Source organism: Cynocephalus volans, chromosome 4 (assembly GCF_027409185.1).
Source record: "Cynocephalus volans isolate mCynVol1 chromosome 4, mCynVol1.pri, whole genome shotgun sequence".
NCBI lineage: Eukaryota > Metazoa > Chordata > Mammalia > Dermoptera > Cynocephalidae > Cynocephalus > Cynocephalus volans.
Window position 1 is genome coordinate 80,140,300 of NC_084463.1, and position 15,713 is coordinate 80,156,012.

Here is a 15,713-nt window from a genome sequence, read left to right on the forward strand (position 1 = left end):
TTCAGAATGCTGGAGACAGAGATGAAGTTTAGGAGATCAAAGTTTGTGCTATTCATCATCATACATGAAGTGCGTAGCAGTAAATGAACATGGTAGGATCTCTAGTGATTTGATGAAACTCTACACTGACCTTTCAAATGAATTCGGAATTGAACATCTAACCTAAATAACCTAAGAAAGCCAAGATTTTCCTAAAAGTTGGCTAATGATTAGAGTTTTTTTCTATAAAATATTATAATATTCAGCTTAGAAAAGGTTTTTACCTTCTGTTTTATTAGAATGTATTTTTTCTACTTCTGTTACTTGAAAGTTTTCAGTTTCACCTGGAGGTTCTTGTTCCATTGAAAGGTCCAGTTCTTCATCTTGGATCTGATCAGTCACTATAGGCAAGGGCTCTGGTTCAAGATGCAAAATCAGGTTTCCTTTCACCTCTTAAAGAAATATAGAGACATGTTTACATTTCAAAATGATTAAAAAGAATTTGATGGTAAAAATTTAAAGGCAATCATAGTTTCAAGTCTAAAATATGTGGGCCTCTTTTAAATTGAGAATTCATTTCAAAATAAAAACTGCTTCATCATTACAAATACATTTTCCCACCAAAACATTTAAAAGCACTGTTGAAAGTGTACCAAAAATATCTTACTCCTGTCTGCATTGTACATATCTTCAAAGGCAAATTCCAGCTCTCTCTGCCAGTCTTCTTTCATTTCACTGCGTTTGTATGGAAGTTCAACTAGTTGTGGTGGCATTTGTGCTACAGTCTGTCTCCTACGTGCCAGGTCCTCTTGTTGTAGCTGTTTGAGTTCTTTCATTAGCTTTTCTTGATTCTTCAAGAATAAAGAGAATTAATGACAGCAGAGTCACAAACTTTGGAAAGTAACATTAACAATAAAGGAAAAGTGGGGAAATCATGAGGAATGGGGCCCAAAGTTCCCTCCCCCTTCTCTACCATTTGTTCTGCTATAAAAAGACACTAATTTATTCATTCAACAAATATTTGCTGAATGCCAGATACTATGTTAAATGCTAGGGACACAATCTCAAGCCTAGCCTAGTGGTGAGACCAACAAACAGGTAGTATTATGTTAGTAAATATTATCTATGAGAGAGTAGTGCTAGTTAGGCCATAAAGCTTCAAAAGTGTCTGCTAGTTATGGTTTTCCTTTGTGAGAAAAGTCATGAAGTTATTTTCTATATGAGGGATCTTCAAAAAGTTCATGGAAAGATTTGTATTATCTTTTAATTATATCTTTCCATGAACTTTTTGAAGAATCCTTGTATAAGTTGCCACGGCTCTTGCAATGTACTTTGTTCCAGTACTCCAAATACCTGTCTCAGGTAAGCACCAAGACCCAAAGTGACTACGGCTTAACAGATGATATCTCGTTACTTCACACACTTATGAATCCCCATGATTACAGGGGTTCTGAATCTCTCTCTCTCACTCTTTTTTATTTTTTTTTTGGTGGCTAGCTGGTATGAGGATCTGAACCTGTGACCTTGGTGTTATAAGGTTATAAGGCTGAGCTTTAACCAACTGAGCTAACCGGCCAGCCCCCTGAATATATCTCTTTAAGCTTAAAGAGTGTGGCTAATATGAAAGTTCAAGCAGTGTTTTAGTAAGTTTATCTAATCGAATTTTTGTGGTAGAGGGTAAGGAGAGGGGATAAGGCAAAACCTCTCATTCCTTAGAATAAGAATTTAGCCAGATGAAAGTGGGTGAAGGAGAATAAGTACATGTACAAAAAGAACAACTGCAGCATAAAGGTATGGAATGAAGGCATAGCATAATCAGAGAATAGTACACTGTTCATTATAGCTAGGGCATAAAGGACAAGGATCATTAAAGAAAAAAGATAGAAATGGAAAGGCAGATAGAGGCCAAATACTGGTTACAACAGATACTAGCAGGAAATAAGGTCCCAGGCCACTATAGGGTCTTCAGCAAAAAGGCTCAGACAGGGAAAAGGAAATCCTCTATTAGCAGTGAGATTGCATGGTTTTTTCTTTCATATATAAATATAAATATTTATTGAAACATAATTTATATATCTGTGGGGTACAATGTTGAACATCAACACCTGTGTGCAATATGTGATGTTCAAATCAGGATAATTAGTATATTCAACATTACACAATCTAATCATCTTTTGTGGCCTTTTACCAATTTCTTGAGATTGCATAGTTTTTGACGACCATTCTTATGGAAGAAACATTAAGTTTACAATAAGATGGAGAAAGCCTGCATAAGAACATGTTTGTCAAGTGATAACATACACATATTACTTATTCTTTTGTAAAGCTTTATAACTATTTCATCATTTGGGATGAATTTTTTTTGCCATGCCCTGAAAAGGAATCAAATTATGAACAAATTAATTTCATTTATATTAATATTTAAATCATCTCATTAAATTAACTTCAAAGGTATTTGAATAAGTACACTGTTCTGGCTCACTGAAAGCTTGGCATATTATTCTCCTTGGATTATTTATAATAATGACCACTACCACTAACATTTACTGTGAGAATTTCAGGCACATTTCTAATAGTTTTACTAAACTCATTAAGCTCATTTAATCCTCAGAAAACACATGATGAAACAGAGCTCAGAGAGGTTAAGTAACTTGCCTGAAATCAAACAACTTATTAGTGAAGAAGAGAGATAAGTCCATGCAGTCTGACCCACTTTCTTAACCAGTAAAAACTATAAGAATCTGTTCAATTTATGATTGGTTTTCATGTGTTTTTTTCTATACGTTTAAGCCTTAGATGAGAATTACTGATAAAAATTCAGACATTCATTTATCTTTGTCATAATTCACTCCCAGTTTATAAAAGCTAAAAACTTAAGGGAGAAGGCCATAATTTAGTTCGAACTACAGTTGCGCATCGCTTAACAACAGGGACACGTTCTGAGGAACGCAATGTTAAGCAATTTTGTCACTGTGCCATCACCACAGAGTGTACCTATACAAACCTAGATGTTGTCACCTTCTACACACCTAGGCTATATGGTACAGCTCTTATTATCTAATGGGACCACTGTTGTACATGCAGTCTGTTGTTCACCAAAATGTTGTTATGTGGCTCATGACCATATACAAATAAACGTCCATAAAAAAGCATTTAGTTCTCACAGAAGTACTTAAGAAAAACTAGTTTCTAAGATGGGTGTTTAAAACATCTAAATACATTAGTCAATTCAGAAAACAAAATCAGAATTTTAACAAGATGAATCATTTTTATACTGTGTTTCAGGAATAAGCACTAACTAAATAATAAGCATGACAGAAGTGAAGCTAAAACTATAAAGCCAGTTTTCACTATTTCTTTTAGGTCTATGACAGTCAAGCAAGGATCATGCCTTTACCTTTGACTCAATACTCTGCAAAGCCAAAGAGAGCTTTGCTCAATAAATATTTAATGAATTGAATCCTCAAATTTATAGAGCTCAAATGCAATTCAAATAATTAAAAAGTGATTAATTTCTTCTCAGGTTATTTTTGGACTTATTAAAATAATAAACTTTAAATGAATTCATTAGTAAAATTTTTAGAATAGTGATATACTGTACTTAATCTAGTCTGAACTTGAAACAGGAGGGCAAAGAAAGTTGGGAAACTTGAAATCAAGTGAATCAGAGACTATATTTAACACCCTTCACATAACTTTTACTTTAAGTTCATTCATGTACCAGTTCTACAATGCTACCAGTAAGTTTATCAGTAGTGGTCACAGGAAGAATTTAATTCTTACTTGAGCCAAATGGATCTTTTTCATTGCTTGGAAACCCCGTACATGAGCCTTTTCAATCTGTTCCATTTTCTCTTGTGCTGCCTGTTTTTGTAGCTCTTCCAATCGTTTAGCTTCTTCTTCAGCTGCCAAATGAGCACCTGGCTAGCAGTCAATCAATAACATTTTAGAAAATTTTTCCAAAAGTGTGAAAAAAAGAAATAACTAAAAAACAAAACAACTTTAAAGTCATGTTTTCTACTTATACAGAATTAAATGGTAAGAAGAATTATACAGTTGTCCCCTGGCATCCATAAAGGATTGGTTCCAGGACCTCTCTCGGATACCAAAATCCCTGGATGCTCAAGTGCCTGATATAAAATGGTGTAGTATTTGCATTAAACTTATGCACATTTTGCTGTATACTTTGAGTCATCTCTAGATTACTTATAATACCTAACACAATGAAAATACTATGCAAATAGTTGTTATACTGTATTATTCGGGGAATAATGAAAAGGAAAAATAGTCTATACATATTCAGTACAAATGCAATTTTTATTTTCAAATATTTTTGACCCACAGTTGGTTGAATCCACAGATATACAGCCCATGGATATGGAGAGCCGACTGTATTTTTAAATGCCCACAATTATCAACAGCATGTATCTACTATGAAAAAGATCATATTAGCAGAAAATTTTACAAATTGTTCATTTTGAACCAGATTAAGCTATACTCATCCAAACAAATTCCCCTATCATTTTTTAAATAAAGAAATTCCATTAAAACATCAGTGTTGCAAAGTAAACACCCACAAAGCTAGGAGTTAAGAAACCGCAAATATCTACAGTCATGTGAATAACCTAGGGAAATACTAAGAATTGTCTTTGGTTTTTAGCTAATATCTGCTGCTTGGCTTTAACCTGAGGCCAAAATACCTACTTTAATTTCTGGCATCCTAGATCTTTTGCATAACCAATGATTATGCCATTGTATAGTCAGCCACCACATCTCATTAAAATAACAATAGTAATTTTAAAAAGGAGGGGGAGGAGTACATAACCTGGATTTACTCTTATTATCTTAACATTCACTTTAAAATATAGGTAAATATTCTGAATGTAACCAGGAGTGAAAATCTTTTAATCTACTTTATATGCTGAAATTCTGTCAGTCAGTAGAAACAATAACTAAGGATGCCCATGAAAGCTATTAACTTCATATGTAAAATTATTAAAAATTCTCAAATAGTGAGATAAATAGGTACAGACTAATGGTTAATGTATTAAGAAAGAGTAGACTGTCCAAACAAGTTTATTAAAAATATTAAATCCCCTTTGAGCCAACAAATATTTATACAAATCTAAATAACAGCAGGCAGAACAAAAAAAGTTTAAATTAAATCAAAATTATAATCGCCATAGAATTATTTAGTGTACCGACACGCATACCTTTAGATAAAATAACTTTTAAGAACAATATTTCAATCCATTTAGGCCAGGAGGTTTTCAAGAAAGAGTTGTTTAGGAATTCTTCACATCCTTTGAGGATGAATTAAAAGCAGACTATCAATTTTGGTAAACCAAAATTTTAAGGGAAGAAAACACTTCAAAATAGCATATAACATGCACAATAGACATCAGTCCAGATATAATAAAATACATAAACAATATGAAGAAAATAAAAATTATGAGCCCCAAACAAATGTTATTCTTACTAAGCAAACTCCAAGAAAAGATTTTACAATGCTTTAGGAAGACAATCCCTATAGATTTGTGTTGATGCAATTAAAAGTTTTAAAAAAAATCTGGTTGAAATAATTGTTAGATTCCATTTCCAGTATTTGAAGATAAAAGATATGTAAAATTTGCAAAAAATATAAATCCCAGTCAAAAAAAATTTTTTTAGAGAACATTCTTCTGAAAAACTTTTTCAAGAGATGTAATCTACATTGCACAAAATGGTAAGTGATATCATTAAATATACCTCTGCATCTTATACATTGGATATTTGGACAGAAGTCTTTTTAAGTATGATAGCACAGTAAGCTGATGATTAATTTAACTGTTTCAGCCCCATTTTCTGCAGACATTTTTGAGTCTCACAGCAAACAATACAGTCAATCTGACTGGAGAAATAATTTTTAGAATGAAAATCCATTTTTAAAAAGTGTTACGCAACTATTATTGACAAAGGATCAGACATGATGAAGACCATGAGCAATGTAGGACTTTCAAGTATACAATGTTTTGTTTAGTTGTGTATATAGAAAATGGATGTAGCAAAACATAATGTTGAGAATCACTGGTTCTAATAAGACAGCAGGCCACTTTCATAATTCTTCTTTAGCCAAAGATAAATTTTATGACATATAAGAGATTTTGGAATTAATTTATCAGGATATTTAAAAACACAATAGCAGCTCTTACATGTTAAAAAGGTTGACTGAACACATGAAAGTACAGTTGACCCCTAAACAATGTAGGGGTTAGGGGTACTGACTACCCCCCAATTCCTGCAGTCCTAAATCCGACTATAACTTTTGACTCTGTCTCTCATGTTTCAAAGTTGTTACTTAAGTAGCAGTTAGGCAGTTAAGTAATTACTACTTAACTACTTAAAGTTAACTACTAAATAGCCTACTATTCATGCATTCACTACATACCTAAACTTTTCCAATTATTTACTGAAGAAAATCTGCATATAAGTGGACCCATGCAGTTCAAATGTTCCCTGTATTTATTTGCAGAAAGCTGCTGAAGAACGGGGTTGGCCTGTTAGTTCAGTTGGTTAGAGCACAGTGCAAACAACACCAAAGTCAAGGTTCAGATCCCCAGACCAGCTGGCCTCCAAAAAAAAAAAAAGCAGTTGAAAAAAACTACCCAAACATGTATGCCAGAGTGCAAGTGTGTTTTTACATGATACCTGCTGTAGAAATCATATCACCTACTCTAGGGAAGATGCTAAAATACTGTGCATGTCATATAAGCTGAGATGCAGATGAAAATCCAGAGATAATTTTGTTATCTTGAAAGCCAAGCACATTGCTTGTCATGTTTTAAATCCAAGGTATAAGAACAGATTTTTCCTAAGCAATGGAGCGAAGCAGTAAATAAAAGAAACTATTAGAATAAAAACTGTGTACAGTCAGAAATCTGTTCCTGAAAATACTCACAAAGCATCTTCTTCAATCAGTACACAAAGCTTTACCTTGTGGGACCACTTTCAAAAAACTGCATTATAACTACTGCTCCAACCTTCATGTCCAGAAAGTCAAGAGGAGGTAGGTCGTCTAGTTACTATCATACAGGAAAACTTAATAGCATTAGCAGTACCTTGTACTATGGAGCTAGGTAAAAAAATTTCTTCATCAATCTTATTTGAAAGGCAACATCTATTGAATACTGCAAAAATGCAGTATAGTAACCATAAGAGCAAGATAGCAATAGACTGAAGTTATTTTTCCTGTATTATAACAATAATAAAACTGTAATAATATTTTATGATTTTAAACAAATCTGACTTACTCTTATATCTTGGAAGTTTATTCTATGATAATGATATTTATCTTAGGTCTTAACTGAATTTAACACTTGCTATTAAGTAGTCAACCAAAATGTGTATCTGGTGCACTCCAACCTCCATATGAATGCTATATTGAGAAAATTAATTCTCCTGATAGCCAAATATAATCAACATAAAATTAAAACCCACCAGTACAAAGAAATAGCAATTATAATAACAAGGATGGTATCATTTGTTGTTACTCTCAAGACTGGCAATAACTCTTAACCATAAAATTCTACGCAGACAAGGGTATGGTAAGATGGTCATTTTCATATGTTGCTGCTGCTTTTAAAAGGCAATTTAATGATCTGCATCAAATACTACATAGTTTGGAATCAATAATTTCTCTTCTAGGAATCTACATACAGTCAAAGAGGTGGTTAAAAATGTACAAGATTATAACCTTTGCATTACTTACAGAAGCAAAAAAATGTAATAATAAGAGAATGGTTAAATAAATTCTATGATGAAATATTAAGCAGCTGTTGAAAAGTGTGTATATGTTTATGTATAAGTGAAGACTACAATGAATTCATTAGAATATTAGCCATATTACCCTTTGGTGATGGAATTTTTAGTGCTTTCCCTATAGTTTATGGTTATATGTACAGTTCCAAGTTTTTCACAAAGAGCACATATTATTTTATAATAAAAACATAAAAAAATGTATTTTAAAATATAGCCATTTAAATAGTCAATTGTACTTGACATGAAAATTCAAAACATATTTAAAAGATTTCTGATATCACTATTACCCTACAATGGTTTGTAGAATTGTTCGAATTTTGAAATCTGGGAACACCATACACAGAACCGATTTATAATTCAATGAACACAGAAATAATCAAGTAAGGGTATGGAATAAACAATAAGTCAATCACCTGCTTTGTATCCATCTCTCTATTCACAAAAGTGCAAAGATGATGATAGGTAGAACTATTGGTTTTAACTGCAGAAATTCTCTTTGCTTCAAGGTTCTGAAAAATGAAACATAAAAACAGATAGGTTAAAAGCATTAATTGCCATTTAAAGCTGAATCTAATACCAAAAAAAAATTTAGCATTTTAATCAGTTCTCCTCATCTGAGATAAGCTAAAAATCTGTTCATAATGAAATAAATCTTTTTTTCAGAGTTAAATTATATCAAAATTTAACAAAAATAGCAGATTCACAAGTACTTCAAAACATCTTCCAGATGTCTTTAATGTAATTAGTGTCTTTTATTCATCCCAATTTCTAAGTTTTTCAAAGAGACATTTCATCTTTAAATCTCCTGAATATAAAAGTGCTTACAGGGCATGTCAAATCAAATTATGAGTACTTCACTATATTTATAGGAAAATAGCATGCAGTATTATGTCTTATTCTATATCTAACCACAAAAGTTGTACTGTAGTTCACTCTAGCCTTACTTCTTTTCTCAATGTTTAACGATGTGTTTTGAGGTTTGGTCCTAAAACACTAGTCAATATTTAAATTACACTTATTCTAGAACAAAACAACTTTCACGAGGATGAAAGTAAACTACTTTTCCTACTCCATTTCCTATATTTTGTCATAAAAGCAGATTCAGTCCATCACAATTTATTATGCACTGATGTTTAATTAAACCAACTAAACAAGGAATTTCTTAAGTCCCCACTATGTGTTAAACATTATGCTAGGCATTGTGAATATTAAAAAGTAAAATAATGGCCCCTGCCTTCAAGGAGCTCAAAGTAACAGTTCTAATAACTAGAATTTCTAATAATTAGACATGAACTAAATAATAAAACATACATTTTATATATAACATGATGAAAGAAATATTCACAAAGAAATGCTAACACTTCTGTTGAGTCTCTTCTGTACTGTATACTAGCTGTGAAACCTTAACAACGTTCCTTAACTTCTTAGTCCCTTAGCTTTCTCAAGAAAAGTAGGTACATAGCTATGTCTATATCATGTTATCATTCTGACAATTACTGTGGGAATCAATTAATGTATTAGAAAGCACTTATAAAATTGCAAAGTGGTAACACTGATATCTTAAATTCAACACAACCTTGGAAGAAAGTTTAAATGATAGGATTAGAATTAATAAAAGATTTGGCTTTAACATAAGAGTATGGAAAGATGAGAAGGACTCAAAAAGCAAAGAAGAAACAGTAAGAAAATAAGAATAAAGAAGGCAAGAAGGCTGGATTAAGGAAAACCAACTGAAAATGAAGTCTGACTAGTGCAGAGTAGTTTAAAAACTACTCTGCTGATGTCTTGGCCCCACATCAAACCATTAAAATTAAAATCTTTGGAGATAGAGCCTGGCACTAATATTTTTACAAAGCCCCCCAGGTGACCAGTGTATAGCCATTACATTCTCATCAAATACCAGTAATTCCAGAATAAAGGCAATTATGTATATTGAATTTGGGATTACCCCCAAAATTGGGGTCACAGTTCGAGATTTAAATTACTACTAATCCTTACCAATTATAACATGATTTCCAGTGAATTTCACTTAAGTGTTTATTCAAGTCAGTCCGTAGGCTGGCAGAGTTGAGATGAACTGTTGATGATTTAAAATCATTCAGTTCTACTTCCTAATGTGTTCTCTCTAGCTTCTGCCCTTATCTACCCAGATACAGGCCAAAACCAGCACTTTCATGCAGTAAAGAAAAAGAAAAATGTCATCCAACTAAGGGAAGAAGTCTCATGACTATAAATGAAACAAAGGCAATTTCTCCTGCATCTGGTAAACTATCTTGAAAGGCAGTGCAAAAAAGACAAAGAAATGTTTCTAAAATGTATAATACTAGGGCCGGCCCATGGCTCACTTGGGAGAGTGTGGTGCTGATAACATCAAGGCCAAAGGTTCGGATACCTATATAGGGATGGCTGGTTTGCCTCACTTGGGAGAGCGTGGTGCTGACAACACCAGGTCAAGCAAGGCTTAAGAACCCCTTACTGGTCATCTTTAAAAAAAAAAAAAAATTTGTATAACATACTATGTAAGATGTTAGAGATATGAGAAATCTTTATGGGGGTTTTCAATACAAGCTTTATCTTTTAACAGTCCTACGAAAAGATTATGGTTGTTTACATTTATAGACTCTGGTGTCTGAATAGTTTACTTGAACAGTGAGAGTGAACCCTGAGGCAGTATATTCATGGGAAGCTAAGTGTCACAGTAGAAAGTTCATCAGCTTTATAGAGTCAGACAGACCTTGATATAAACTCTAGTTCTCTTACTTATATATTAAATGACTGGTCAGGCTACTTAACCTGTGACTTTCAGTTTTCCTCACTTATGAAATGGGGATAATATTTACCTTGCAGTGTTATTGTGGTGATTAAATGAGATATGAATAAAAAACCCAGTACAACTAAAATCTTATAAATATGCAATAAGTATCCATTCTTTTTACCATGTAAAGAGCTCTCTAATAAGATTTTAGTTCACAAAAATAATGTTATTTTCTTGGATTATTTAAAGAAAAACCTTCTTAGTTTGAGAAGACTAAATAGTCTAGATTCATTTCCCCAGGCTTTTCAGCATTCATATTTTTATCTGCTTGGAGGAATTGTGATACAGATGCACCAACATCCTGTGTATATGACACAAGGTCCTTAAATGGACCACTTCCCTGATCCCCAAATACCCTACAACCTAGCCTTTCCCAAACCAAAATCCTTTTTCTCCCTCCCATGCCAAACATTCAGCATATTCAGACATACTGCTCTTTCCCAAACACCTTTATAGGCTTGGGTAATGAACCTCTTTCTAAAACAATGTTTTTTAGTCAAATAAGAATATAATCACCCAGATCTTACTTTCTAAGTACCACTTCTATGCTAAAAAGAACCAGGGCTCTTTGGAGATTCCAGATGTGGTACAGGGTAAGTACACAGTGAGCCTGGGTCATTTGCTGGGCCAGAGATCAAGGAAGTGCTCAAGGTGTTATGGGGATATAGAACCAGCTTGAAGAGTCTCCTACTGACCAAATTTCAGACATTACAAACATCAGAAAGAAGAAAAAGAATAATTACTATAATTGACTATGTAATATTGAATAAAGATCCACAAGTCCATAGTGATATTCACAAAAGAGAAAGGAAAAATCTATCTGCCACCATTGGAACTGATTATTACACCAACCCTTTATTCTGAAAATTGGTAAAGAGAAAAAACAAGAAATACACACTGTCTTCCTACACGGAGCTACAGTTCATGTCCACTATTAACAGAAAGTTCTCTTTCTTTTTTTACACAAAAGTAGGCCAATGAATCAATGTAGAAGGATGTTAGATTCCTGCTTGATGCCAAAGTATTATCTCATAGATTACTTGGTAGTTGAAAAGGGAATATATACCTTTTTGATAGAGATCTCTTATAGTCACTATCCTAACACCAAATGTCCAAATTTAGAATCATTAATAGGGAAACAACCTGACATTATGTGCCTCCAGGTGTGATGCAATAAACTATACAGCATCATCTATATAGTATACTTGCCTAATTATAAGCAAGCTTTTAAACCTGACTTCCAGTTTAATGAACACAGAATGCATGATCCCATGTGGAAACGAGACAAAAGCAGAAAATATAAGAAACTAGTCTAATCTCTTCAAACTAGTCTCTTCAAAAGGTCTGAAAAAAATTGGGTTGGGTTAGAGGAGATAATTTCCTAGATTAAAAGAGACCAAAGAAATAAAACAAGCAGAAACAATGTGTGACACTAGGCTGGGTCCTGGTTTAAAAAAAGAAAAAATGACAAGACTATTTTAGGGACAATCAGATAATTTTGATTATGGATTGAATATAAAATGGTATTAAGGAATTAATGTTAATTTTCTTAGTGTAATAATGGTATTGTGATTGCATAAGAGAATGTCCTTATTCTTACAAGCATGTGGAAGTATTTAGGGTGAAATACCATCTCTGCAATTTACATTAAATGTGTACACATATATACACATTTTGAAATTTATATACAATACAGGCATTCATTGCACTCTTAATCTCTCTGTATTTTAAAAATTGTCATAAGAAGAAGTTGGGGGAAAAAGTATAACCATTTAATTAACATTTACATATAATTCATACCTGCCAAAGCACTTATCCAAAGTTTTGTTTGCTTTTTGTAAATTTCTGACCTGGATTGTTGTGAACATTAGGAATTATGACAAAGGCAATCAAAAGGCATCATGGATAAAATATGGCCTGCTTTTGTCATCTCACACTGTACTGAGGGAGTGAATGAAATATGACCCTTCCACCTGAATCTCGCTGGATCAAATGTTACATGGCAGATGGCTCAACAAAAAAAGCAGGAAGGCTCACAAAATGAAAGGCCTAAGAGCTGAATATCCGGTTCTTCTGCTAATCGCATATATATAAATTTATACACATAAATATATACAAGTAAACTAGGCATCCCTGTATTTGCGGGTGTTTTTTTACTTCTACTTAAATTTCCAGATAAAAATAACTATGTAATTTTGATAATTATCCAAATAGCCATTTCAATAACCATGACGAGCTAATGTGAACAGGAGAACCAATACTTTAAAAAATTAATTTCCACTTAATAAATGCTATTAAAAAATGAGCTCCAAATCACAAAAGCATAAATTTTACTCCTATGAAGAAAGCAGACCTCTTTTATTACTTTATAATCTTGTACAAATTTATGAACTTATTTATGAAATTAAGGTTCACCTTAATTTCTTTATCTGTAAAAAGGTGACTATTAAAAATGACCCAAATCCATAATGTAGAAAAGCCTAAAGAACAAATAATCTACTTTTTTCTTTCTCCCCACTCCCCAGTAAATAAAGGGCAGTAAACAAAAATACCAAACAAACAAGAAAAAAAAGTTTAGACTATTAAGTTTTTTAAAAATCAAAACCATTATATTTTTCACACAACAAAAATTTTTTTGACACCATTGGGAAAAACTGGACACATACATATTGGACGATACTGGAAACAATATTAATATTATACTAAGACAAAAGTCCTTATACACTGGAGATACATACTAAAATATTTACAGGTGAAATGATACCTAGGATTATTTTTAAATATTCCAGATATACTCATGTGTACTGTACAATTAAAAATTAAGTTTAAATAAATGATAGTTATATTGATCTCCACTGAATTCTAATAGTAAAGAATTATAACCTGGTTACTCTCAACATTCAAAGTAATTCACCTCAAAAAGAGATGGAGGAGGAGGTGGCAGACTTGTAATTTTGGCAGATCTTTGTTTTTCCACGAGCAGTGCTTCCTTTCGAACTTGTATATGCCTTAAAAAACAAGAAATGTCATCAATTAATTTCTCAGCTAATATTACAATCCTCTGAGTTAAAAATATAAGTCACTGGATCTCAAGAAATCCTCCAGTCTGATCCCACAGGCTCAGCATGCTGTTTAATAAAGAATCTATCATGGGGGGGCGGAGAGGGGACAAAAAAATAAAAATAAAAATAAAAAAATAAAAAAAAAATAAAAAATCTATCACAGAGAAAATGTAAGAAAATGTTTACCAATTGAAAGAGGCATCTCTAAAGACATAAAGCTGTATAGTGGGGACCAACCCAACAAATATCTAATGTTCTTTAGTTTAGAATAGTTTAGAGTAAAAAAAAAAAATAGAAATGTTGATAAAGATGGGTCATTATTTAAATGACCACTGCTAACTAGTAATGGGGTCCTTAATTTTTACAACATGAAAAAATTACTCACTATTGACTTCCACAGAATCTACAACCTATTTTAATATCTTTTTTTCTTTTTTTTTTTTTTGGCAGTTGGCCAGTATGGGGATCCAAATCCCTGACCTTGGTGTTATCAGCACCATGCTTTCCCAAGTGAGCAATCTGACCAGTCTTTTAATGTTCTTAACGACACTTATTTTTACTTCTTTCACATCAGAGACAGATTTTGGTTTACGTGCATTCTGAACTAGCCATACTTTCCCAGAAACTTAGAATGTTTAAAACACAAATAGAAGAGAAAGCTCATTTGTCACTATGTTCACTCCCCCAACGCATTATTTTTTAAACCAAGTTTAACAAATGCAATGGACACATTATGTAACTTTATTATCTGCTCACACAGTATCCTATGTACCCTCTACTTCCAGCAATGTCAGTTTCAGTTGGGAATACGGTAAAAATTATTATTACTTTACCGGGTTTTTTGTCCCATTAATACTTCTTTTTGATTTTTCTGTACTTTCAGGGCCTCTTTGTGCCTCACTTCTGCTTTTCTTTTCCTTTCTGCTGCCCTCTGTGCCAGAGCAACCAAATCAGGCTCCTAAAAATATTTATTTATTATTTAAAATGTCACTTTAAACAAGATTAACAGAAATACACCTTATCTGATATCAGAACAGAAGTGACTTCTCAATTTTGTCATCCTCTTCCTACATACTACAGCAGTGTTTCTCAAAGCAGAGCAATGATACCACTGATGATATGCTATATTAGGGAGGAAAAACACAAATATTTTAATTTAAAGTTAATGTAATAATTTAACATACTATTACAAAAACAAAAATAGAAGAGTAAATTACTTAGGACAAAGGTTAAATTAAGTAATAAAAGAGTCCATTTAAATCAAAATGTCAAATATATAGTAATATGGGTGGTTCTCCAGTCAGGGCAAAATTGTGAAGGTGATATTCAAATGACTGAGGCTCGGAAAACACTGCACTAAAGCACAAAGTTAATAGTGGCACAAATAAAGCTATAAAAGTCTGGTGTCATAACTTAAGGCTATTATTAAAAATACAGACTAAAACCAAAGACCAAGAAACAGATTGCCACATTTTTTAAAGATATTTCTTTTCCTCACTAGTTGTTATCAAAGATTTGCCTTCTTTAGAACCAGCTTGCTTACTGTGTGTGACTGACTCTGGGGACCACAAACTAGTATTTTCCAACCATAAATCACAAAAACAAATCAAGGTCAGGGAGCAGTCTTAAATACTAAGTTCTACTTTGCCTTTTTTTGGAAGTCATCAAAGAATTTTTACTATTTGTGTTTGAAATCCAAGTGTATATATGTTCAACAATAGCACGTTTAGAGGTATGAGGAATGATACTGAAATGGGAAATCTAAATTCACCCCACTGAACCTGTCTAAAATGCTTGTGATGAACAACAATTTCTGATTCAGAGGTTATTATTTTATTTACCCAGGTAGATAAGTACTAGAAGAGAATAATGGTAATTTAAACATCACAGGAAGATAGATTTTACTTGACATGAATTTTACTTGATATGACTCTTCCTAGGAATAAAACTAGTTATTCTCGAACTACATGAAATTGACAAAAAAGCTCAGGCTGTCCTAAACAAATTCTATACACGAAAACATTTTTTATCATACAAGCATTCAAGAACTGTAATTTATT

General features: G+C 32.6%; 1 protein-coding gene across 4 annotated transcripts in view; it reads right to left on the bottom strand.

Moving 5' to 3' along the window:
* The window catches only part of CEP295 (centrosomal protein 295), a 53,631-nt gene that overhangs the window by 32,222 nt on the left and 5,696 nt on the right, over window positions 1-15,713 (bottom strand). For all 4 annotated transcript variants that reach the window (XR_010023350.1, XM_063092822.1, XM_063092821.1 and 1 more), the window contains exons 4-9: window positions 14,487-14,611; window positions 13,506-13,599; window positions 8,190-8,285; window positions 3,763-3,903; window positions 647-830; window positions 264-431 (exon numbers count right to left, since the gene is read on the bottom strand). Coding sequence is in view for 3 of the 4 variants with exons in the window: in XM_063092822.1 (XP_062948892.1) it covers window positions 264-431; window positions 647-830; window positions 3,763-3,903; window positions 8,190-8,285; window positions 13,506-13,599; window positions 14,487-14,611 (808 nt within the window). In the remaining variant the exon portion in view is untranslated. The remainder of the gene's footprint in view (window positions 1-263; window positions 432-646; window positions 831-3,762; window positions 3,904-8,189; window positions 8,286-13,505; window positions 13,600-14,486; window positions 14,612-15,713) is intronic.